At 39.0% G+C, this 24,398-nt stretch overlaps 1 protein-coding gene across 4 annotated transcripts; it reads left to right on the top strand.

The window, feature by feature from the left end:
• The first annotated feature begins 9,999 nt into the window (after positions 1–9,999).
• On the top strand, positions 10,000–22,564 carry LOC148729288 (TNF receptor-associated factor 5-like). Of its 4 annotated transcripts, XM_088763012.1 has the most exons (11): positions 10,000–10,377; positions 10,923–10,974; positions 11,505–11,603; positions 13,053–13,217; positions 13,574–13,651; positions 16,454–16,531; positions 17,536–17,890; positions 18,765–18,950; positions 19,404–19,467; positions 20,923–20,977; positions 21,876–22,564. In XM_088763012.1, the coding sequence occupies exons 1-11, from the start codon at positions 10,208–10,210 to the stop codon at positions 21,885–21,887; spliced, it is 1,314 nt and encodes a 437-aa protein (XP_088619138.1). In that variant the 5' UTR covers positions 10,000–10,207; the 3' UTR covers positions 21,888–22,564. The 4 variants fall into 4 exon arrangements, with proteins under 4 accessions (XP_088619138.1, XP_088619140.1, XP_088619141.1 ...); XM_088763014.1 differs by lacking the exon at positions 13,574–13,651 and having other exon boundaries at positions 10,001–10,377; XM_088763013.1 differs by lacking the exon at positions 20,923–20,977 and having other exon boundaries at positions 10,002–10,377.
• The last annotated feature ends 1,834 nt before the right edge of the window (positions 22,565–24,398 follow it).

The raw sequence follows: 24,398 nt of genomic DNA on the forward strand, positions 1-24,398 counted from the left end.
CAAGTATCTTTCCTTCAGACGAAACATTTTTACACAGTGTTTAGGGAATTGTCCCGGAGTAAAGCTCAAACATTGATAAGCATCACTAACATTTATTCTGAAGGTAGTAAAACGAGGGTACTCAGCGAAGTTTAGTACCGAGATAGTTCACCCCAAGGTCAAAACCTCGTCGTTTCATGTTGAAGTTTTTTCAGAAAAGCTACTCCCTTCAATCACAGTAAAACTAAACCTGCAATTAGATCAAAATTTGTCAGCGTGTTTTTTAGTAGTAAATCAGGCTCGCCTTTTAAAATGATTTTCTCTTACTGTAGATACGTCCAGACTAAAAGTTTTTTCTTTACTAAAATACTGCTTATTCTTTATTTAGCTTTACTGGCGTCGGCGTTCTCTAAAAGCATAGGAATAGTCGGTGCAGAAAAGTTCTTTACCTGGTGGGTAATGTTAGGCCTCTAGCTCAACAGAATTTTTGTCACCGAGAAATTCTTATTTGATGTATACGCTATTTGACATCGATGGTATTTCATATATTAATAAAGACAGAATTAATTCTGTAATGTTTCCATTTACCCATGCACATGTGACACTCACTAGATATATAATTTATACATGTTTGGTTTTTTTTATTAGGAATTTGTGATTTAGCAAGGTTACGATGTTTATGAATATCTTTAAAGTAGCTTGAATGTAGTTTCACAGAGCCTTCGAATCTACGGTAGTTTCACAGAGCTTCCGAATGTAGTTTCACAAGGCCTTGGAATCTGGTTTCACGTTGCCCTCAAGTAAGAATAACCTTCAGGTGTAATTTAGTTGAATTTGTGCTGCTGTCCTGTACTGTTAGACTTTGAGAGGGCTGAAGAGCTAGAGAACTTGCTCCCAGCAGGGTAGAATTGTTCGTTCTCTTTATTACCTTAAGTACATGTGCTTGGCCCTTTTATTGATGAATCGCTTTTAATCGCTTAGCTTGTTATCTAAAGCGTAAAACCCCGAAATTCACATAGTCATTACTTTGTTTCAAGCTCGCTTCTGGATTTGCTTTTCCGTAGTGAAACATTGGGCAATTTCGTTCTTTTGTTTACTAGCTTTTCTCACTATATTTTAATGCTTTTATTGTAGCTGGAGATGCGCGTTTGTTCCAAAACGTGCCCGCTTCATTGGTTTTTTTTGTTTGCACAATTTTCTCACAGTTTGTGATAATTTCAATCTGTTCATTGCAAAACAACCTCTGTTCTTCTTGCAACTCTTGATGTTGGGCTATATTTCCTTAGTCTTGTTCTCATGTTTCGTTCGTTTTGTTTCGCTCAAGTTATAGTTTAAGTTTCATAGTTTGTCATTAAGGTCAGAACTATTTGTTCGCGAATTAGTTCTTTTCCGTTCCATTTGATTTTCTTAGATTCAATCTAACATTGCATACTTGTATGTAGAATCCTCTTGTTGTTTAGTTATAGTCGTCTTACCCGTTTTTGCTGTAGCGTTTGTCATCGTTCTCAGCCGTACAGTTTATCAATCACGAAAATCGTTTGTGCCACAAGCGTCGAGTAATTTTGTCATTAGCTCTCGAGTTTCAGTCGTGTGACCACACGTCACATCCGGTCTAACGTTATCTTTAAACGCGCATTTTCTGTTCATGTTTGCTCTATTGCATGTAATACATTAGATTATTTTATAACATAACTAAAGCAAAGCGCGCGCTCTGATTGGTTAATTCAGCATCTACTATTTGCCCATGGGTGTATGCTACTAACGTGAGCAAATGCTAAGACTATTTTTCCGCGCGCGCTTGTTTTTTTCTGATCACGTAAGATTTGTTAAATAAAAGGGAACTCTTGATACAATGTTTCAAAGTTATGTTAATAAATCGAAAGGTAAACACCACAATTTGTTCATAGCTCTGCTGAACTCTTTCACCGGTTGTTGGATACAGAGCTTATAAAGGGGATTTTGGTCAGTATTTCAGGAAGCGTGATTAAACTTTATCTTTTATCTTTAACTTTATTTTTAGACTCAAGAAGCTAGAGTCGCACTCGGCTATCGCCTCGTGCGACTCTTACGCTTCTTTCGTGCTTAGCAACCTCCCGCGTGCATCCATAACTCAATAGTACACGCTATGGTGTTCATCATTTGTTAATTGTATCATTTTTTAGGTAACATCTGTTAGCTGTTCCCGTTTAATTTGTACTGTTCACTGCCGTCTACTCATTTTGGGTTTCTGTCTCGTGTGATGTGCCTGCTGTTTTGCTGTTAGTATTTGTTTACGATAAATTACTTCAGAAATCATTGAATCCTCTCCGTTCCTACTCGCTCGATCGCCGCATCCTGTTGCACTGGTTTCGTAGAAAATGAATTAGGATCTTTTTTGTTTGTTGTATGACCCTCAGTACACCAGGCAGGTGTGTATTTTCGTCGGGTTTAGTCAAGTTGTCAAGTGCTACAGAGGACGATAAGTCTTTTCACTCCCAAGATCTCAGCAGCAATTCTCCTTACTGTTTCCCATACAATTCTTATGATGTTGGATGGGAGAATTTGGTATTGGATTGGCTAATAATCCCCTAATTGACACTTTCATTTATTCTCATCACTTATCTGCTTGATTTTGAGTTGATATTGTAAGGAGAAATTCTGTTTCGGTCACTCATGGCAGTTAAAGGGTTAAGAGAGTTTTAGTGACTGAAATATTTCGTATTTGATGTATTTGCCGTTTGACATCGACTGACAGATGACGTAGCAGGTATAATGTTATAACAGGAACTATTAATTCTGTAACGTCTCCATTAAATCATGCATATTTGTCAGTTATTGATTTCAAAAATGAAAACGATCTTTTTCATTTGTTGTACCTCAGTGTACCTGGTAGAGGCCATTTTCTCACGTTTGAAGATGTTATCGAGTGCTACAGATGACAATGGCGATAACATGGCTCCTGTTTTCTCGGCCTCCTTTGTGAGAGAACAAGAAACGTCGGAACAGGCTTACCATCTTGAAATGTTGATCCACTGCTTAAAGGACACTTCGTCGACCAGTCACAGTAACTGCACCTTGGTGTACCATCAGTTTGTAAATTCAATAGATGTTAATTAAAGTAGATACTGTATGTCCTTATCTTCCAGACGTTTGTGAAAAAAACATTATGAACTTTTTAGCTAATCGTTAATCATTAATTTTCTTTGTCAATCAATTTTGTTGATTTTTTTAAACTACAAAATTTAATTGGATGTTTTGTAAACTAATTGCAATTTTAAAAAGGCGAGACCGCATTATATCAGCGGTTAAATGGAAGGAAAAACGTGGATACATTTTCTGTTAGGGTCGCAGTCTTTGGGTTTCAAAATCGCAAATAGTTTGTATTGCGATCGGCAAACATTACGAGGATAAATAAAACTGTTGACGAATCTCTTAGTTCCCGGTCATTAATATTGTGATAGACTCTCTCTTTGTAGCATATCCATAGAAATAGCGTCTCATACAAATGATTAAAAAAGAACTGTGTTAAATAAACAATTAAAAGAAAATAATTTTCATTTTTAAATTTCGTTACTTTGAGCTGCACACTCTTCCCTCCCTTTATATTTCAAATAATACTAAAGAAAAACGTCTAAATGACGATAAGACTCAACTCGGAACTCGTAAGGGCAGATTTTGTCGCAATACTTCAACATCAACAGATGGCAACAAAAGACTTACACTGAGTACAACCAGCACAAAATTAGTCATCGGATTCAATAGCTAATCATGCGCATCTGCACGTAGAAAAGATATCCGTTAAGGTATCCTAGGGTAAACTGTGATAGTTAGAGCCAGAAACTGGGAAATCTACAGAAGGGCAGCTTGCGTAATTATCGTGATCCAGTTTGATTTTCCGTTATGCTCCTTTGGATGTCACTCCAGTTTACTGAGAGAATCTCCAACCTCTCTGCCGCTTTTCCTGCGTTCATTCCTTTAACTGTCCACGGAAAGTAATCTGATTGTAATTTTTTATCGTTCCTGATCGGTTGATGAAAGCTTCTACACACTGTAGATTAAAGCTTACACACACTACTGTAGAAAAATTAATTTCACCATTGTCTACAACGACAAGGCATACGCGCTGTAATCAAGTGAGAGACTACATATATCTTATTAACCAAGCGCGAGGGCCGTACTGGGAGAATATCGGCCCGGGGTCTTGCGCTCGGTCGGTACAAAAAAGACCGAGGGCCGATATTCTTCCGGTACGGTCCCGAGCAAGCTTTGTTATTAAGAGATTTATTGTACGACTGCAGTTCAAAGGGACACAAGTGCGGTATCATTCGGGACCATTCGGGACAGTGCCCGGTCCAATACTGAGAGAATATTGACCGGCAATAGAGCATTTTGATTGGCTGATTTTAGTTATTGGCCCTCTGACTGCCCGAGTCGCGTAATAAATATATCTTATTAACCAAGCGCGAGGGCCGTACTGGGAGAATATCGGCCCGAGGTCTTGACAGTACGGACCGAGCGCAGCGAGGTCCGTACAATAAAGACCAAGGGTCGATATTCTTCCAGTACGGTCCCGAGCAAGCTTGGTTAATAAAAGATTTATTATACGACTGAAGTTCAAAGGGACACAAACGTGGTATCACTCGGGACCATTCGGGACAGTGCCCGGTCCTATACTTAGAGAATATTGGACCGGCAATAGAGCATTTTGATTGGTTGATTTTAGTTATTGGCCCTCTGACTGCCCGAGTCGTGTAATAAGTAACGATTACACCACGCCTCTCACTGGTGTCAAGTTTTGAAGAAGGTTGTAGTTTGAGTTCGGTGTCGGTTGTTACTATGATTGCAATCAACATGGACAGACTTTCTGCCTTGTTACTGGGGATAAAATACAAGCTAGTTGTCTCTTTAAAGCGTACAGTTGTTGTTACAGTGATAATTTGGTTCGTATGCATCCTTAATTCTGCGATGAACTTCTGGAATTATCTGATCTTATTATGGTGCAGCGATTCCTCTTTGCTTATTGATATCCGCCTTCTGTTATACCTGGATCTTCTTCACTCTTCAACCGTCATCATCAAACGCAGGTACAGACTGTACTTCATCCGCATAACCCAATAATTCCTCATGAAACTCCACCAAACGTGTCGCGATACAGGAAGGCAGTGGCCGGCGCACTGTGGCTGCAGTTGGCTTTAGTCGCTTGCTATCCGCCTCACGGAGTAGTGGAGTCTTTGTTTACATACAGAGAAAATCTTCATTAATTTTGTTTTTAAGGCAATTTACAGGGACATTGGTTAATTTAAACTCAACCCTAAACCCGATTCTTTATTTCTGGAAAATTAGGGAAGTGCGACAAGCAGTGAAGAACATTATCAAAAATAATCCCTGTTTAAGAAATTACGGTTCTCATTCAAAGCTGTCAGGCGCCAAAGGAAAGGAAAGGAAAGGGAACAGAAATTTATAACAATACATTAGTAGGAGTTCTACAGCTCATGTATGTCTTCACTTGCAAATCACATCTGAAGTGGTATTTATGGATTGCTTTGATTCTGTAGGTTTTTAAGTTGTCACAGACTGAAGCGGTACAAATGATGAACACTGGCGTTCGTTTGTTCCAGCGGATCAGTGTTTTTCAGAACGGAACAATGTGTCTTATGACTAAAAGGTCAGGTTGTTCTATTGTAATGCAGTTGGAAATAATCTTCACCAACTTAAGACATGTACATGCTTATTCGCCTTACTTTATATTAATAATGTTCGTGGCTAATTTTCTGCCAGCTAAGCAAGTAAAGGCTATTACTGCTGGATTTATGAATTACACTGAAACTTGTCTTTGGAAAAACTAATTCAATTTAAGGGCTATTTAAGACACATTCCCTACTCTGGGGTGTTTTCCTTAGCATACTCGCTCTAAGCAAAAAATTTAACTAAAAAATGTTCTTTTCGCCTACACCCTTTAGAACAGCAGTGCACAAAGAGACCTTAACATTTAAATATTAAATATAAGAATCTTTCTTGATGTAGCCTGGGGGTGTGCTACGCCCCAACGTTGTAAATTATGGCAGACAGTGAATGGCAAAGTGAAAGACTCACCCTTTTCACAATAAAAACCTGAATACCAGGTACAAATTCAATTACTTTAAATGCTTACAACGCTCCTGCAGGTCTTTAGAAGCGTTTTAGCTTTTAATATTGTACACTTTACTCCCGGGTATTATTCTTCCCGGGGCATAGTATTCTACGCATTTTCTGAATTCGTTGTCTTTGGAAAATTCAAATTTTCCTGTTTCCTTTCGATCCTGCACGCTGAGCCAGTTAGTGCACAAAACATATTCGTGACTTTCACGTGACGTCACAGGCATATCCAATTACAGTGTCCGCCATTACTTTGCCCCTCAGTAGCTAGGAAATGTATGTAAAGTAATGCCATTTCGGTAGTGTTTGTTAATTTTCTCGTTGAAAAGCGCTTTTATAGACCTGTAAATGTCAGTACCAGTATTTTCGAAATATGCTACATCACTGGAGGGTAATATAAAGAATCGTTACATCCAGAAAATTGAAAAAATCTATTATTCTACTATTCCAAATGAAGACTGATCGTGTTTACCGCCAGTAGAGCAGTCGGGCTTGTTCAGTTTCTTGGTTTTGGAAACAAGTCATTATACTGACGACCAGTTCAAGAACTACAGAAGTCTCGAAGCATACATCCAAGTGGCTTCTGGGTCTGAGGCGTCCGTGAAGGGAAGAATTGTTTCTAGTACGACATTAATAGCGTATGAATGGTCCTCTCTTCGATATCTGGCTTATTACAGGAAAAGATAGAAGAATTTTCTCCGCTCATTGCTTAGGCTGTAAAGCAGGTCTAGCTGAATCGTGCTCACACGTTGCCAGTGTTTTATTTTATATCGAAAGTTGGACTCGAATCAACAAAAAGTTGGCTCGTACGCAAGTAAAATGTTCATGGCTTCTTCCAACTTATGTAAGTAATGTTACCTGCTAAAAAGTTAAAAGAAAAACTTGACAATCACACTGAATCTTTTGATGGATACTCCAATCAAACTCGAACTACATGTAATAGAGTGCAAACAACGCAGCCATTTAGTTACCCACAAAACACTAGTAATACTAAATAGTGCAATCTGTTGTTTACTATCCTTAAATTAACACTATTTTGTGCTATTTATTAATTTTCATTTTGCAGTTAAATTGTTTGCAATCTAAATGCAGGAGAAATCACTCAATTTTGTATACCAAAACATTTTTGTTGGTGTAAAATAATGTGAAATCACTTACATTGATACTTAGAATTGTATATTTTTGTCATAGAATTAGCCAGAGGTAAGAATTTAAAGACCAATGCTGCAATTTATTTTCATAAGAATATATTGACCATTTCTGAATTTTATAAATAGCATAACATATCTATTGGTGTAAAATAATGTGAAATCATTCACATTGATACATAGAATTGTACAACTTTGTCATAGAATTTACCAGAAATATGAATCTAAGCACAAATACTGCACTTCATTTTTAGAGGAAAATACTGCCATTTTTGAAATAATTTTGCAAAATATTGAAAACATTTTGTTCTTGTTTTTCATATTATTTTGACAACATGCAAGATGACTTTTACTATTTAAAACATATTTGATTCAAAAATTGAATAATTTTTGTTTTTGTTGCTTTTTAGTTAAAGCCACATGCAATCACTATGAGCTAGATATTTGCCATCCTTGACATGCATTTACATCACAAATGTTCTCAATTTAAGTGTTAATTTATTTGTTAACAAGACATTTCTCTTTGCTCTTTTAGTTCACTTAATCAGCAGCTAAATAATTTTGTCCATTAGTTAGAATGGTTTTCATTAACCTGTGAAACAAAGTATGATGAGTAGAGTGTAAAGATAAAAAAAAAAACCAGAAATGGAACTATGGTGTATTACCCCAAAGTGTATTTAATGAATTAATGAAAACCATTCCACTAATAGATACCAATAATTAGTTACCATAGTGGCAATGCATATGTTGAAAGTAATCAAGCTGTAAAAAATTGTATTTAGGTATCTGCCCAAAGCGTAGGTCATTAGAAGTGGTTGGTCACTAATATATTACAAAGTTCTTGCACTACCCTTATGAAAATATTTTCCAGGACCCTACAGGATTCTATCAGGATCCCGAACAGGATTCTGTCCAGGATTAGGATCCCCATTTATAAGAGTCTTAGGATCCCACAGGATCTTGACAGGATAATCAAGGTTCCAATATCCTGTCGGATTCTGGGAAAGATTTCCACCAGGGTATTATTTTAGAAAACAATAAAAACTGACTTAAAAACTAGCTAGTCAAATGGTGCTATTGGTGGGCAAAACTTTATAAGGGCTGAACAAACTCTTAGAATATGATCTATTATGAGTACCTGGTTCTCTGTGGGACCATTTAGGTCACAACTCAAGAATTTAGTGGGGAGTGTTCTTTCTAATAGTGTATTTCCTTTGTGGTAAACCTATAACTCGCTCCACAAGGATCCCAACATTGGATATGCTTCTTGAACGCTCTACATCTACTGGGTCTAGTTGAGCTTTTCCTTTGGTGAACGCAGGAATCACTAGCTCTCTTGCTTTAACCCAACACTCTCAGAAATTGTGAATCCTCTATCTGCCATTAGTATCTCCTGGTATCAGTTTTTCTATGATTCCAAAGTTCTCGTTTAAGAATTTATCCGAAGTTTTTCCTACCCAAGCTTCAGAAACAAAAGAGACAGTTCCTTGGGGTGTAATTCCAATCAGAATCTTAACAGTGTTATGATTCTTGTATAAAGAAAAGGTCTGAGCTCTGGCTATAAGATTTGTTGGTTTCTCAATGAAAACCTCAAAACAATCAATTATTACAGTTACCTTACGACCAAAGGTATATTGAAAACACATTGGCATAGTCTTCCATAGCTGCTCCTTTTCTGGCCAATAAATGAAGTCTGACCACCTCGAGTCCATTGCATGTATCCATGAGGTGAATATCCTTGACACACTTGTTAAGGACACCTCAAACGGTATGCTAAATCTTGAAATAGTACATTTAACCGTAGCTTCATCAAAGTTATGATAAATTCTTGAAAGCTGTTCAAATTGGTTAAATTAGATCATCTTGATACGTACGGTGACGTACATGTTCGAATACTACCATTAAGTACTTCAAATGGAGACAACCCGGTTTAAAGGCGAACTTTATATGAATGGAAGAGGTCCTTGTCTGGAGCATGATACACAGAGTTCTTAAACAGACATTTGAATTCTAGTGCCTGAATTCCCCTACTTCTCCTGCCTTCAGAAACTATTTCAAAGTCCTCAGTTGAAGAAGAATGATCAACCATTATGTGGACGACCGTTCGATTTCCCTTCTCTGTCTCGTTTCCGTCAGAATATCCATAGTTTGTACTGCCACAAGCCTCATCAGGGTCTAAGCTTGAAACATCGTCAGTAGATGCGCTAGCAGTGGTAAAATCTATGTTTTGTACAGCCAGACCACTTTGTTCCAGCTCTTTTTTCTTGTTAGCTGCTTCGATTTGTTGACGCTCGATGTTTCTCTTCCTGCGCTCTTTGGCCCTTTCGGCCCTCAAACTCACTTCTTCTTTGACTGTAGGTTGCTTCGCTTGTTCTTTTCCGAGGTTTAGATCTGGAACCCAGTCGATGTGATATCTATCCCAGGAGGCTGCAGCTCTTCCAGTAACAAAATGTAACCCACATACTCGTTCACTGTCGAGGATTCTCTTCGTCTCTGTAATCGCCTCGACTGATCGCTTAAATCTAGCGCCTTCTTCTCTCTCTCGTGAGCTTTTCGTGCTCTTCTCCTTGATTCAATACAATCTTGGGTATTTTATGACAGCCACGACGAATTTTCCGCTTTCAGAAGTACATACAACCACTATACAATGAACCATATTCAGTAAAAGTACTTTGCATCTCTTTGGTTGTTTACGCTTGAGGGGCACACTAATGGCGGATAGCAACCGTTGTCAAGTGTGGTGTCACGTGGGTGGAAGTCAAGAATTGACTTTATGCAGTGCTTTTTCTTCCCCCGCCTCTGTTATTATTCACTGATTTGTTAATGCATCTTTTGCCTCACGAACATTAATTATCAAAAGGCTTACCTAGAGTCTCAGAGAGTCTGGGAATTAGGTTTGTTCCTCTGGTCGTCACGCAAGGCGTACTGATTATCTCCTCCGCTTTCGTTTTGAAACCCAAATCACAATGGCGGCTGGCCAGAATGTTCCAGAACTAGGCGGCTATGAGTTCGAGTTTACAAGTGAAGTTCCTGACGATTTTGAATGTCCCGTGTGTCAATTAACAATAAAAGATCCCATACAGATTTTAGGATGTGGCCACAGACTTTGTAAGATCTGCTCAGAGAGCTTGTTGAGGTAAGGACGGATTATTGAATCGAATGCTGTAACAAGTTATAGAACGATCAGCTTTCACCAAAGCTTTGTTTGTTGGAAAGCTGAGTAACAACTTGACCGGATGAATCACTTTCCAAGGGGTATTTAAGTTTTCTTTGGCTGAAATTATCTGTTGGCTAGCTTTATCGGGCGGACAGCAAAACAAACCGATTAGCGACCGAGAACTATGATACACTTTACCTAATAATTGGTAGCTGCGTTATCATTTAGTAGTCAAATGTATAAGCAATAAGCAACATCGGACAAACTTACCGAAAAAATATGGTCATTCTAGTTTGTTTCGGTTAGATTGAATCACCACAAAATGATTTGTATTTTCGTATGCAAATTTACCACAGTGGGTTTATTACGCAACAGTGAATATGGCTTAGCGACAAACCATAGTTAATCGATTAACTATGGACAAACAGAAGCGAAGACATGAAAGCTCATGATACATGGGGTAAAAGATTTTTAACCTTTTGCTTTTGACTGTTTGTTTGTTTTTGCATTTTCCCTTACCTCAGGAACCAATCTCCGAAATGTCCAATTGACAGAAAACACCTGTCGCGTGACAAGGTAATAATAGCGCATGTCTTGTTAGTTGCTGGTCACGCAAACTAATGTGTCGATGTTCCACCTACTGTAATTATTCAGGATTCCATTAAAAGGAGAATAGCATTTATTACGAGGGGAGTATACTGCTTATGGACCCCATGTCTGACTAAGAAAATATGCACCGGCCATGGAATTTTAGCTCTAGAATTCTGAGAGAGCCGGAGAATTCTCCGATCACCGATGGCTTTTCAAAACTCACCTTTTATTACAGTAACTGCACTTTAATTTCATTTTACTACTGCCAGTCCATTTAAATACTGCTAGTTCATTGTATTACTTCCAGCCAAAGTTAGGGGCATTTCTTTCTTCTCCTTTTTTCCCGCTCAAGATCTCGCTCTGTTCCTACCTTACCATAAGTCGTTCATGTCGTCGTTTACGTATATAAAATCATGATTTTTAACCACAATTATCTTGACATCGATGTAACCGGCTGATACTTTATTAGTGTTACTGACCTTAAATATTTTTGATGTCTGTGTCTGTGTTGACAGATATTTCCAGATGCCGCTTGTCATCGTAAAATTCTGGATCTTACAGTGAAATGTTCCTATGTCGGGTGTCCTTGGACGGGAGAACTTCGTGCCGTGCAGGTATTAATATTTATGTTGTATCTACAATCAGGTTACTCTCCATCACATCATCTACAGTCAATCACAAATTTTTGCAATTCTCTCAAACATTTTACTTTGTCTCCTGAATAATAAGCAAGCGTTGCACTTATTCCTGTTACTCTTAATCACCAAGGCAACCAGATAAAAGGTTATAGGAAGCAGATAAAGACTACTGGTAGGGCTCGACAAGACAGTTCCTTGTACAACTGTCACTGTCTGGACTGGACAGTGGTGTTATTTTAGTATTTGTATTCTGTGGAGGCATGGTTGGCAGTTTGATACAGCGGGAACAGTTTCTTCGAGTTTGATCTCCTTTGATAGGTGCTTAGTTTAGTACATACATACATACATGCATACATACGTTAGTCGACCACTCCCCATGGGGGATTTTCAGGGCCAATTCCCACCCATCCCACCTCAGGGGACGACATCCACAACACAGTAATCTCGTGCGTGGGAAATTATCGTCTCCTACCCCTAACCCTGCAGGAGACGGGGCCTACGGTTTATTTGTCCTTATCCGAGAAAACTAGAATATCTATCCATTTCTTGATTATAGAAAGGTAGCAAATTCTCCTCACTTATTTTAAGACCAGGAGTATCGGTCCGGGACCACGAGTATCGGTCCGGGACCACGAGTATCGGTCCGGGACCAGGAGTATCGGTCCGGGACCTCGAGTATCGGTCCGGGACCTCGAGTATCGGTCCGGGACCTCGAGTATCGGTCCGGGACCTCGAGTATCGGTCCGGGACCTCGAGTATCGGTCCGGGACCCCGAGTATCGGTCCGGGACCACGAGTATCGGTCCGGGACCACGAGTATCGGTCCGGGACCACGAGTATCGGTCCGGGACCACGAGTATCGGTCCGGGACCACGAGTATCGGTCCGGGACCACGAGTATCGGTCCGGGACCATGAGTATCGGTCCGGGACCACGAGTATCGGTCCGGGACCACGAGTATCGGTCCGGGACCACGAGTATCGGTCCGGGACCATGAGTATCGGTCCGGGACCATGAGTATCGGTCCGGGACCATGAGTATCGGTCCGGGACCATGAGTATCGGTCCGTGACCATGAGTATCGGTCCGTGACCATGAGTATCGGTCCGGGACCATGAGTATCGGTCCGTGACCATGAGTATCGGTTCGCGACCATGAGTATCGGTCCGGGACCATGAGTATCAGTCAGTAGACGTACATTTATTATTTATTACTTATGTTAGACATATCATGACTACCGACACATCACACTTTAATTTCACATCTCTTTGCTTAGATCCTAAAAATGTCATTCAACTGTCAGTTGACCGATTATTGGGCTCTAAATTATGTCTTCCCAATCTCCCTTAGCCAGTTTTATTTCGTTTCTCGTGGCAGATTGGTTCATGATTAAACTGCAATTTATTATAACGATAATTTTTATTTAAGAAACATCAATCACATTGCCTGTTCAAAGTGGTGGAGTGTCCAAATGCAGGATGTAAAGAGAAGCTCACCAGGCGAGATATGAACAATCACAAGAAAAGGGAATGTGTCTGGAGGAATGACAATTGTGAATTTTGTAAAGGACCAGTGATCGTTAAAAACAAGCAGGTTTGTTAGCGTAAATCTATTCTTTATATAGCTTCTAGAAGGGGAACCTCCACAACTTCTGCTTTTTATCCAAACTGGAAAAAGTGGTGACGATTTCCAATCTTTATTAAGTCAAAATTTTGTAGAGCTCGGGACAATTTTTCTCAGTCGAGAGAAAATTGTCATACAGAAACATCTTACAACGGTTGAGCGTAAATGCTTGGTTATTAAACTTTGATTCCTTGCTGCTAAAAATGTACGCATTTTACTCCAGCAGATTCGTTAATACGGCCTGTCTGTATTCGTCATATTTTGATAAGGTGGTACGAATTTTAAATTTACTTATGCTGTAAAGACGTCATTACGATTTTCTTCAGCAATATCATAACGTCTGTCAACGGTTTCCAGTTCAATGTAACAACAATTGTGGTTTGAGGAATATTCCACGAGAAAAGGTAACATTTAATTTTCTCAGTGGCCTTCGTAATTAATTCTAACGACAGACAAATTGAAAGTTCATGCAAACAGCCCGCATGGGACATAGTATTGCTTTATATGAAACACTGATAGCCCAGTCCTGTTTTATGGGAGCAATGGAAGGCGTTCCATGCTCACCAGTGCAGAGAACGTGGAATATTGTTTTGGAATATTTTCCTGGTCTCAGTCAGCGGACGTCAAGGTCGTTACCCCTGCCATGACTGAGCCTGGCTGCCAGAATTTCAGTGTAATCTAGGTAGCTCCATGGTGGGAGTACAATCCTCTTTGGCATTACGCTATAACAATCCCTACAAGGAAGCTTGTTCAGTTAAACTGTGCAGGCAAAATGCCTTAGAATAATAGGGAAAATTTTTTATAATTTGTAGCTGAACTCAGTTTCGGGACTCATACATGTGACGATACAATTTTCGCATGTAAACTGAACTCTCGCGGACGGCACAATAATAACGGGGGAAACTAGCTCAGTAGAACAACTCGGCAGCGAGAACGGGAACTCGTCACGATTCCCTGATACAGGCGACTTCTTCAAGTGAACTTGTACGGACGTCAAGGTCGAGACAATCTTTCGGCTCCACTTCATTTTATTTTAAGTCAGGCCAACAACTGACATGACCTCTACTGTACTTAAGGTGGCTCGTACCAGTTTCCTCACGCGAGGAACAGATCACTCTAGCCTCACGCGCGAGAGAAACGTGCGAAAGACGCGCGAGATTAAAAGACGAAAATTTAAAACAAAGATGGCGACGCGAGGATTTTTTTCTACTTATGTGAGAAGTTTACCTAAGAGCTTGTAGTTGATGTGTTGAGCGGCCACTATGAATGCAGGAGATAGAAACTAAGATAACGAAGACTATTTTCGGAGAAGTAAAGGTTGCTTCACTTCACATTTAAAAGAAATATTCAACCGATATGAAATCTTGCGACGGCGAAAAAAGAAGAACTCAAGTGAAGGGTAATCTACCTGAAGTGGAAGAAGACATTGAAACTTCAAGGAAAGTAATATGATATAGCCAGAAGTCATGGGTAGGATTTTTGAGATGAGCTCGGGAGGCTGTCTTTGACGGCTGTTTAATGATTTTCTTAGCAATAAACGTCTGTAGAAATCAGATCGTTGGTGCTCGCGCGAGCACACGCAATTGTCAGCGGTAGCTAAAACAGATCATGAGCAAATGTCGATCCTATAGAATCCAGATTTTTAAATGCGCGAGAACGCGCGTGGAAATTGCTAAACTCACGAAAGCTATTGCATGAAAACAAGTCCGGTGAACCCTTCTTTTTATTGTTCCAATATGATAATAACGTCGAAAGGAATCATCAGAAAAAAAAAATAGAAAATTCTACGGAAGGAAATTTGCGATGTGTGAAAATTGCCCTTTTTGTAGATTTTCTGCAATTCCGCTCCGTAGAATTTTTTAAAAATCTTTGTGCATTTTCCTTTTCAAGTGCCAAAAGCAATCACTGAAAAAAATCAGGGGGTCACCGGGTTAGTTTTCGAATTATTTAAGCCACAAGCTAAAAAATGCGTCTGAATAAGCCTATAAAAGCGTTGCCATGGAAACTGCTAGTGATGAAATGACACTTATTTTTGGATAACCAATGATTATGTAATTCAACCCCGTAAAAGTGTTCAACTGGCCTTGGTCAGTCTTTCTGTTGTATTCTTCCAAAGTTACAAACCATCAAAATGATGAAAACCGGTACGAGCCACCTTAAGTTGGTAATCGGAAAATCTTTACAAAGTGGTTGCTTTAAAAGTATTGAACTGGTGTGAGGTTCTATTGTTCTTTAAATTGACAATATTTGAGTAGGATTACAAAAGGAACGGTAAACGTCTCTTCGAAATTAAATGATTTGCATTGAAATATTCACATGTCGAAAATGAAAGAGCAGGTTCGATAAACTTAAGGCCATTAGAAATAGAAAACTTAGGAGAGAATTTACAGCTTTGATAAAGGTAAAGGTAAAGGTCTCTATTTCTCTAAACAACATACGTGTTTAGTTACAATTTTAAGGTTGAAATCATTCAGGCGCCTCTGGCAGCCGTGTTTAGTCCGTAACGATTTCACCTACCCACCCAACCCACCCCATGGAGGACATCCATCACACAGTAATCTCGTGCGTGGGAAATTAAGGTCTCCTACCCCAACCCTGCAGGAGACGGGACCTCCATTTATTCGTCTAGACTAGAATATCTAACCATTTCTTGATGTTAAAGAGAGGAAGCATATTCTTCTCAATATCGAAAAAAGTGGTAATTACAACAGAGCAACTTATAAAATAAAATTAAACTTGCAATTAAAAGTTTCCGCTTATCTAGGCAAGGTTGGTGTTAAGTTTGATCGTAAGAAAGGATATTGAAGTTACGAGTATAAACTCAGCTGCCAACTACCATGAGAACTAATTTTTCCAGAAAGACCAGAAGACCGCTAGAATTGAACAAGAAAAGTACCGATAGGCAGCTGTACAATGAAGACAAAGTAACAATGCAAAATCTATTTCTAAAAACTACTGTGGCTTTTCTGTATTTTTTTTTTTTTTGAATCACTGAAACGAAGGAAACTCGCGTGAATTGAGAACGCTAGAATAACGAAAACAACGAATAAATATGCTTAAACAACCACACGGAAAAATCACCAAATTTTCTTGTAACACACGTTACGAAGTCTAAGGAGTACTTTTGAGACGCTCGATGATTTCTTTTCCATGTACGAGTGAGGATTGCTCACTCGTGACTAAATCTTTTAATTTTTTTGTTTTAGCTGGTGGCCCATATTTGTTACGACTGTCCTTTAACTGAAGTTAATTGTAAATACAAGAACTTAGGATGCCAAGAAGTGGTATGAAACAGCTTTTAGTTTATTATAAGTTGTAGGTTTGGCGGGAAGGTCGAACATTTGAAAAAGACTTTCGTTAGCTTTCTTTCTACTTACTGTATTTCCATACCACATTTAAAAATGAATTTCAATGAAATTAAATGACCCGTACTTCCCTGCCAGTCCAATCCTATAGAAAAGCATAATGAAAGCTGACGTGTGTAGGGACGAACGGGTTGACGTGAGCCATTCCGGGAAAAGCCGTTCGGTCCTCTGAACGCAACGGTCAAACGCTGCGCATAAACGAGTGTTTGAAAACAATAATACGGATTTACAAACTTGTGTCTTACGGAAAGTGTGGACGAAAAAGTTAAATTAAAACTACTCCAATACGTAAGACAAGTGAAAGCAGGACTTTGGAGTAATATCAAATTTTGGTCAAATTTTTACGATTTTTAACGTGGACGCCGTCCTACGATAAAATGCTTATTTACTGAATTTGGTCGCCTGCGGCCCGTTTCCCGAAAGTTTCCGGTCACTTAACGGATTCGAAGCCATGTATTAAAATCAAATTTAAAGGATAGAAAAGCAGGTTATGGCAACCTAAATCAGTCCATTTTTTTTCTGGAGCTGATCATTTTTATTGTCTTATTTCAAAAAACTTTTGAAATCCCCATCTTGAATAAAAACAGAACAGCTTTAATTACGTGCCCGTTAATTTGCGGGACTTTCGAGAAACGGGCCCCTGGACGGGAATTATTAGGCTTTCAGTCGAGAGCCACGGACCTCACTGTGCTTAGTCCGTGCGTCATGACTTCGAGCTAAATTTTCCAGTCGGGCCCTCCCACTCGATCAGTCAATAAATACGTAGTATTTTTTTCATTGCTTGGTTAAAAACAAACCCAGTAACCAATGGGCCATTTCAATTAAATTGTATATTTTTGGAAGTAACATTTAAATCAAAGATTGAAAATTTGAATGTTAGGATTGTTTTAAAAGAGTTTGATAACATCATTGTCTTTTTTCAGTTTCAAAGAGCAGAGACCAAATCTCACTTGGAATCACACATGGAAAGCCACTTGAACTTAGCTCTTTGCAGCCTCGAGATCACTCAGAATCAGGTTAGAGATCAGTCAAAGCAGATTGAGAGATTGACGGCCAAAAGTGTAGAACAAACACAGCAGATGGAGCGGGTGATGTCCACCTACAATGACCAATCGCAGCAGATAGCCAGATTAACGTCCGCTGTGCAGGGTCTGGTGGAGCAGATGGAAAGAATGAAAAGCCAGGATCAATATCAAGCTATGCAGGTAAAGAAAACGACCAACGAAGCCATGGGCGGGCCCGTCAAGAAAGGGGCAACTAAAGTCAAGGCTAAAGAGGGTAAGTTTCTAAACAAACTGCGGTGCTGCGTCGATGGCGGGTGTAATAAGATAACTTGGTTTTTTTTATTACCTGAGTTGATAATATAAATTGGCCGCGCGCCGTAAAGAGTTTCTACAGCTGAAGTTTTGACCGGTAACCCTTCGTCACAGCCAATACAGAAGTTATGGGTTGCAATTGAACGCATGTCACTGGGAAGATTGTTCCCGATCTTTAAAGCTGGCGACGGTTCTATGCGATCACTTGACAAAAGTTTTTCCACTGTTCTCCAGAAAGCCGTACTGTCATGACTATCCTGCTCGATGACGCGCCTGTTATAAGCTTCTTTAGCTTTTTTTAATCTTACCAGTGACGCGATTTCTGAAGTAGCGGTATTTTGTCCAGTTCTCTGAGAGGTGTCTTTTCTTATCTTTCATCAAAAATGTCACGTTCCCCCATATCGCGCTTTCTATCACTGTTTCATCATGGACAACTGTTTACCCCACGCACGCGTTTATGCATGACAGGCGCGTGCCGGTTAGCAATATAATAGAAATAAAAGCCTTTTGGAAAAAATCCCGGAGAGATGATTCCTAACGTTCTCATGTTCTCTCTCAGGGACTGATGCTTCGCGCGTAGGGCTTAAATAAACACCTTTGAGATCTTCACAAAAATTTGCAGGATCATAATTTGCATAGTTCTTAAATGTTTTCATTTGAGCTGGCGCTTTTTTCCAGTTCAGTTTTCGGACGCAATAAATCATCTCATGATCACTAAGACTGGCACATCAGTGAAGTCTAATTCGTGATCGTGATGTATTTCGTATGATGTTCGTTATGATTATTTACTGCTTTTGTCATACTTGATTAAAATGATTTCTCTGTTGTCGTTACAGGTGATACTGTGCAACAGGGCTTTAGGCCTAAATCAATCAATGATATTGAAGTAGGTATGGAGGTATTCTTTAGGGTTGGTCTGACTAACAAGAGATGTCGAGGAACAGTCAAGTACGTTGGACTTGTTTTGGGGCCAATTTGGAAGACGGAATATCATCTCGGCGTAGAGTTAGATCCAGATCAAGGTACATGAGTACATGGCTCATGACGAAAGTGAATAATTTCTAAACTTGAAACTTTTAAAAGATTTTACATCGACTTCTGTATGTATCAAGTATCTTTCCTTCAGACGAAACATTTTTACACAGTGTTTAGGGAATTGTCCCGGAGTAAAGCTCAAACATTGATAAGCATCACTAACATTTATTCTGAAGGTAGTAAAACGAAGGTACTCAGCGAAGTTTAGTACCGAGATAGTTCACCCCAAGGTCAAAACCTCGTCGTTTCATGTTGAAGTTTTTTCAGAAAAGCTACTCCCTTCAATCACAGTAAAACTAAACCTGCAATTAGATTAAAATTTGTCAGCGTGTTTTTTAGTAGTAAATCAGGCTCGCCTTTTAAAATGATTTTCTCTTACCGTAGATACGTCCAGACTAAAAGTTTTTTCTTTACGAAAATACTGCTTATTCTTTATTTAGATTTACCGGCGTTTGCGCACGTTAGAGGACAAGCAATACTCGAAGAAGAAAAGTACTTTACCTGGTGGGTAATGTTAGGCCTCTAGCTCAACAGAATTTTTGTCACCGAGAAATTCTTATTTGATGTATACGCTATTTGACATCGATGGTATTTCATATATTAATAAAGACAGAATTAATTCTGTAATGTTTCCATTTACCCATGCACATGTGACACTCACTAGATATATAATTTACACATGTTTTGTTTTTTTTATTAGGAATTTATGATTTAGCAAGGTTACGATGTTTATGAATATCTTTAAAGTAGCTTAAATGTAGTTTCACAGAGCCTTCGAATCTACGGTAGTTTCACAGAGCTTCCGAATGTAGTTTCACAAGGCCTTGGAATCTGGTTTCACGTTGCCCTCAAGTAAGAATAACCTTCAGGTGTAATTTAGTTGAATTTGTGCTGCTGTCCTGTACTGTTAGACTTAGAGAGGGCTGAAGAGCTAGAGAACTTGCTCCCAGCAAGGTAGAAAAGTTCGTTCTCTTTATTACCTTAAGTACATGTGCTTGGCCCTTTTACTGATGAATCGCTTTTAATCGCTTAGCTTGTTATCTAGAGCGTAAAACCCCGAAATTCACATAGTTATTACTTTGTTTCTAGCTCGCTTCTGGATTTGCTTTTCCGTAGTGAAACATTGGGCAATTTCGTTCTTTTGTTTACTAGCTTTTCTCACTATATTTTAATGTTGTTATTGTAGCTGGAGATGCGCGTTTGTTCCAAAACGTGCCCGCTTCATTGGTTTTTTTTGTTTGCTCAATTTTCGCACAGTTTGTGATAATTTCAATCTGTTTATTTCAAAACAACCTCTGTTCTTCTTGCAACTCTTGATGTTGGGCTATATTTCCTTAGTCTTGTTCTCATGTTTCGTTCGTTTTGTTTCGCTCAAGTTATAGTTTAAGTTTCATAGTTTGTCATTAAGGTCAGAACTATTTGTTCGCGAATTAGTTCTTTTCCGTTCCATTTGATTTTCTTAGATTCAATCTAACATTGCATACTTGTATGTAGAATCCTCTTGTTGTTTAGTTATAGTCGTCTTACCCGTTTTTGCTGTAGCGTTTGTCATCGTTCTCAGCCGTACAGTTTATCAATCACGAAAATCGTTTGTGCCACAAGCGTCGAGTAATTTTGTCATTAGCTCTCGAGTTTCAGTCGTGTGACCACACGTCACATCCGGTCTAACGTTATCTTTAAACGCGCATTTTCTGTTCATGTTTGCTCTATTGCATGTAATACATTAGATTATTTTATAACATAACTAAAGCAAAGCGCGCGCTCTGATTGGTTAATTCAGCATCTACTATTTGCCCATGGGTGTATGCTACTAACGTGAGCAAATGCTAAGACTATTTTTCCGCGCGCGCTTGTTTTTTTCTGATCACGTAAGATTTGTTAAATAAAAGGGAACTCTTGATACAATGTTTCAAAGTTATGTTAATAAATCAAAAGGTAAACACCACAATTTGTTCATAGCTCTGCTGAACTCTTTCACCGGTTGTTGGATACAGAGCTTATAAAGAGGATTTTGGTCAGTATTTCAGGCAGCGTGATTAAACTTTATCTTTTATCTTTAACTTTATTTTTAGACTCAAGAAGCTAGAGTCGCACTCGGCTATCGCCTCGTGCGACTCTTACGCTTCTTTCGTGCTTAGCAACCTCCCGCGTGCATCCATAACTCAATAGTACACGCTATGGTGTTCATCATTTGTTAATTGTATCATTTTTTAGGTAACATCTGTTAGCTTTTCGCGTTTAATTTGTACTGTTCACTGCCGTCTACTCATTTTGAGTTTCTTTCTCGTGTGATGTGCCTGCTGTTTTGCTGTTAGTTTTTGTTTACGATAAATTACTTCAGAAATCCCTGAATCCTCTCCGTTCCCACTCGCTCGATCGCCGCATCCTGTTGCACTGGTTTCGTAGAAAATGACTTAGGATCTTTTTTGTTTGTTGTATGACCCTCAGTACACCAAGCAGGTGTGCATTTTCGTCGGGTTTAGTCAAGTTGTCAAGTGCTACAGAGGACGATAAGTCTTTTCACTCCCAAGATCTCAGTAGCAATTCCCCTTACTGTTTCCCATACAATTCTTATGATGTTGGATGGGAGAATTTGGTATTGGATCAGCTAATAATCCCCTAATTGACACTTTCATTTATTCTCATCACTTATCTGCTTGATTTTGAGTTGATATTCTAAGGAGAAATTCTGTTTTGGTCACTCATGGCAGTTAGAGGGTTAAGAGAGTTTTCGTGACTGAAATATTTCGTATTTGATGTATTTGCCGTTTGACATAGACTGACAGATGACGTAACAGATATAATGTTATAACAGGAACTATTAATTCTGTAACGTCTCCATTAAATCATGCATATTTTTCAGTTATTGATTTCAAAAATGAAAACGATCTTTTTCACTTGTTGTACCTCAGTGCACCTGGTAGAGGCCTTTTTGTCAATTTTGGAGAGGTTATCGAGTGCTACAGATGACAATGGCGATAACATGGCTCCTGTTTTCTCGGCCTCCTTTGTGAGAGAACAAGAAACGTCGGAACATGCTCCTTACCATCTTGAAATGTTGATCCACTGCTTAAAGGAGGCTTCGTCGACCAGTCACAGTAAATGTACCTTGGTGCACCATCAGTTTGTAAATTCAATAGATGTTAATTAAAGTAGATACTGTATGTCCTTATCTTCCAGACGTTTGTGAAAAAAACATTGTGAACTTTTTAGGTAATCGTTAATCATCAATTTTCTTTGTCAATCAATTTTGTTGATTTTTTTTAAACTACAAAATTTAATTGGATACTATGGAAACTAATTGCAATTTTAAAAAGGCGAGACCGCATTATATCAGCCGGTTAAATGGAAGGAAAAACGTGGATACATTTTCTGTTAGGGTCGCAGTATATGGGTTTCAAAATCGCAAATAGTTTGTATTGTGATCGGCAAACATTACTAGGATAAATAAAACTGTTGACGAATCTCTCAGTTCCCGGTCATTAATATTTTGATAGATTCTCTCTTCGTAGCATATCAATAGAAATAGCGTCTCATACAAATGATTAAAATAGAACTTTGTTAAATAAACAATTAAAAGAAAATAATTTTCATTTTTAAATTTCGTTACTTTGAGCTGCACACTCTTCCCGCCCTTTATATTTCAAACAATACTAAAGAAATACGTCTAAATGACGATAAGACTCAACTTGCAACTCGTAAGGGCAGATTTTGCCGCAATACTTCAACATCAACAGATGGCAACAAAAGACTTACACTGAGTACAACCAGCACAAAATTAGTCATCGGATTCAATAGCTAATCATGCGCATCTGCGCGTAGAAAAGATATCCGTTAACTGAAGGTATCCTAGGGTAAACTGTGATAGTTAGAGCCAGAAACTGGGAAATCTACAGAAGGGCAGCTTGCGTAATTATCGTGATCCAGTTTGATTTTCCGTTATGCTCCTTTGGATGTCACTCCAGTTTACTGAGAGAATCTCTAACCTCTCTGCCGCTTTTCCTGCGTTCATTCCTTTAACTGTCCACGGAAAGTAATCTGATTGTAATTTTTTATCGTTCCTGATCGGTTGATGAAAGCTTCCACACACTGTAGATTAAAGCTTACACGCACTACTGTAGAAACATTAATTTCACCATTGTCTACAACGACAAGGCATACGCGCTGTTGTCAAGTGATAGAGTACGTAACGATTACACCACGCCTCTCACTGGTATCAAGTTTTGAAGAAGGTTATAGTTTGAGTTCGGTGCCGCTTGTTACTATGACTGCAATCAACGTGGAGGGACTTTCCGCCTTGTTACTGGGGATAAAATACAAGCTAGTTATCTCTTTAAAGCGTACAGTTGTTGCTACAGTGATAATTTGGTTCGTATGCATCCTTAATTCTGCGATGAACTTTTGGAATTATCTGATCTTATTATGGTGCAGCGATTCTTCTTTGCTTATTGATATTCGTCTTCTGTTATACCTGGATCGTCTTCACTCTTCAACCGTCATCATCAAACGCAGGTACAGACTGTACTTCATCCACAATCTGATCAACATAACTAAACAATTCCTCATGAAACTCCACCAAACGTGTTGCGATACAGGAGGGCAGTGGCCGGCGCACTGTGACTGCAGTTGGCTTTAGTCGCTTGCTATCCGCCTCACGGAGTAGTGGAGTCTTTGTTTACTTACAGCGAACAATGTTCATTAACTTTGCTTTTAAGGAAATTTACAGGGACATTGGTAAATTTAAACTCAACCCTAAACCCGATTCTTTATTGCTGGAAAGTTAGGGAAGTCAGTAGCTTTTCATTCATGGTCAATACAGCGAAGTGTTGTCTATCCTTTCTGGTTCACCCAGGCTGAAGTCCTGGCATTCAGTGTAATGCCTGAGTGCTTCTGGGATATATAACATACTTAGTTTTTTCATTCATGGTCAATAGGGGGAAGTGTTGTTTATCTTTTCTGGTTCACCCAGGCTGAACGGAAGTTCTGCTATTCACAGTAATGCCTTAGTGCTTCTGGGATACCTAACATTCTTATTTTCTTTGACATTCACAGGTTAATCTAGGGAAATTTTGTCTATCAGCCTTACTGGTTCACCCAGGCTGAAGTCCTGGCATTCAGTGTATTGCCTGAGCGCTTCTGGGATATTTGACATACTTAGCTTTTCATTCATGGTTAATGTAAGGAAGTATTGTCTATCCTTTCTGGTTCACCCAGGCTGAAGTTCTGGCATTCAGAGTAATGCTTGAGGTTTTCTGGGATGCATAATGTGAAGAAATTCTTGTGACGCAAACTTTTCTGCTATTTGAGCTCTTCACCTATATCTACAGCAGAGCGACAGGAATAAATAGTCGTTTGAGACAAAAATTTGAAAAACAGCTTTATTTACTGTTAAAAGTCGCCCTGCAAACCGCAACGGGAAGAGAACGTCAAAACAC

This window comes from Stylophora pistillata, chromosome 6 (genome assembly GCF_964205215.1).
Source record: "Stylophora pistillata chromosome 6, jaStyPist1.2, whole genome shotgun sequence".
NCBI classification, from domain to species: domain Eukaryota; kingdom Metazoa; phylum Cnidaria; class Anthozoa; order Scleractinia; family Pocilloporidae; genus Stylophora; species Stylophora pistillata.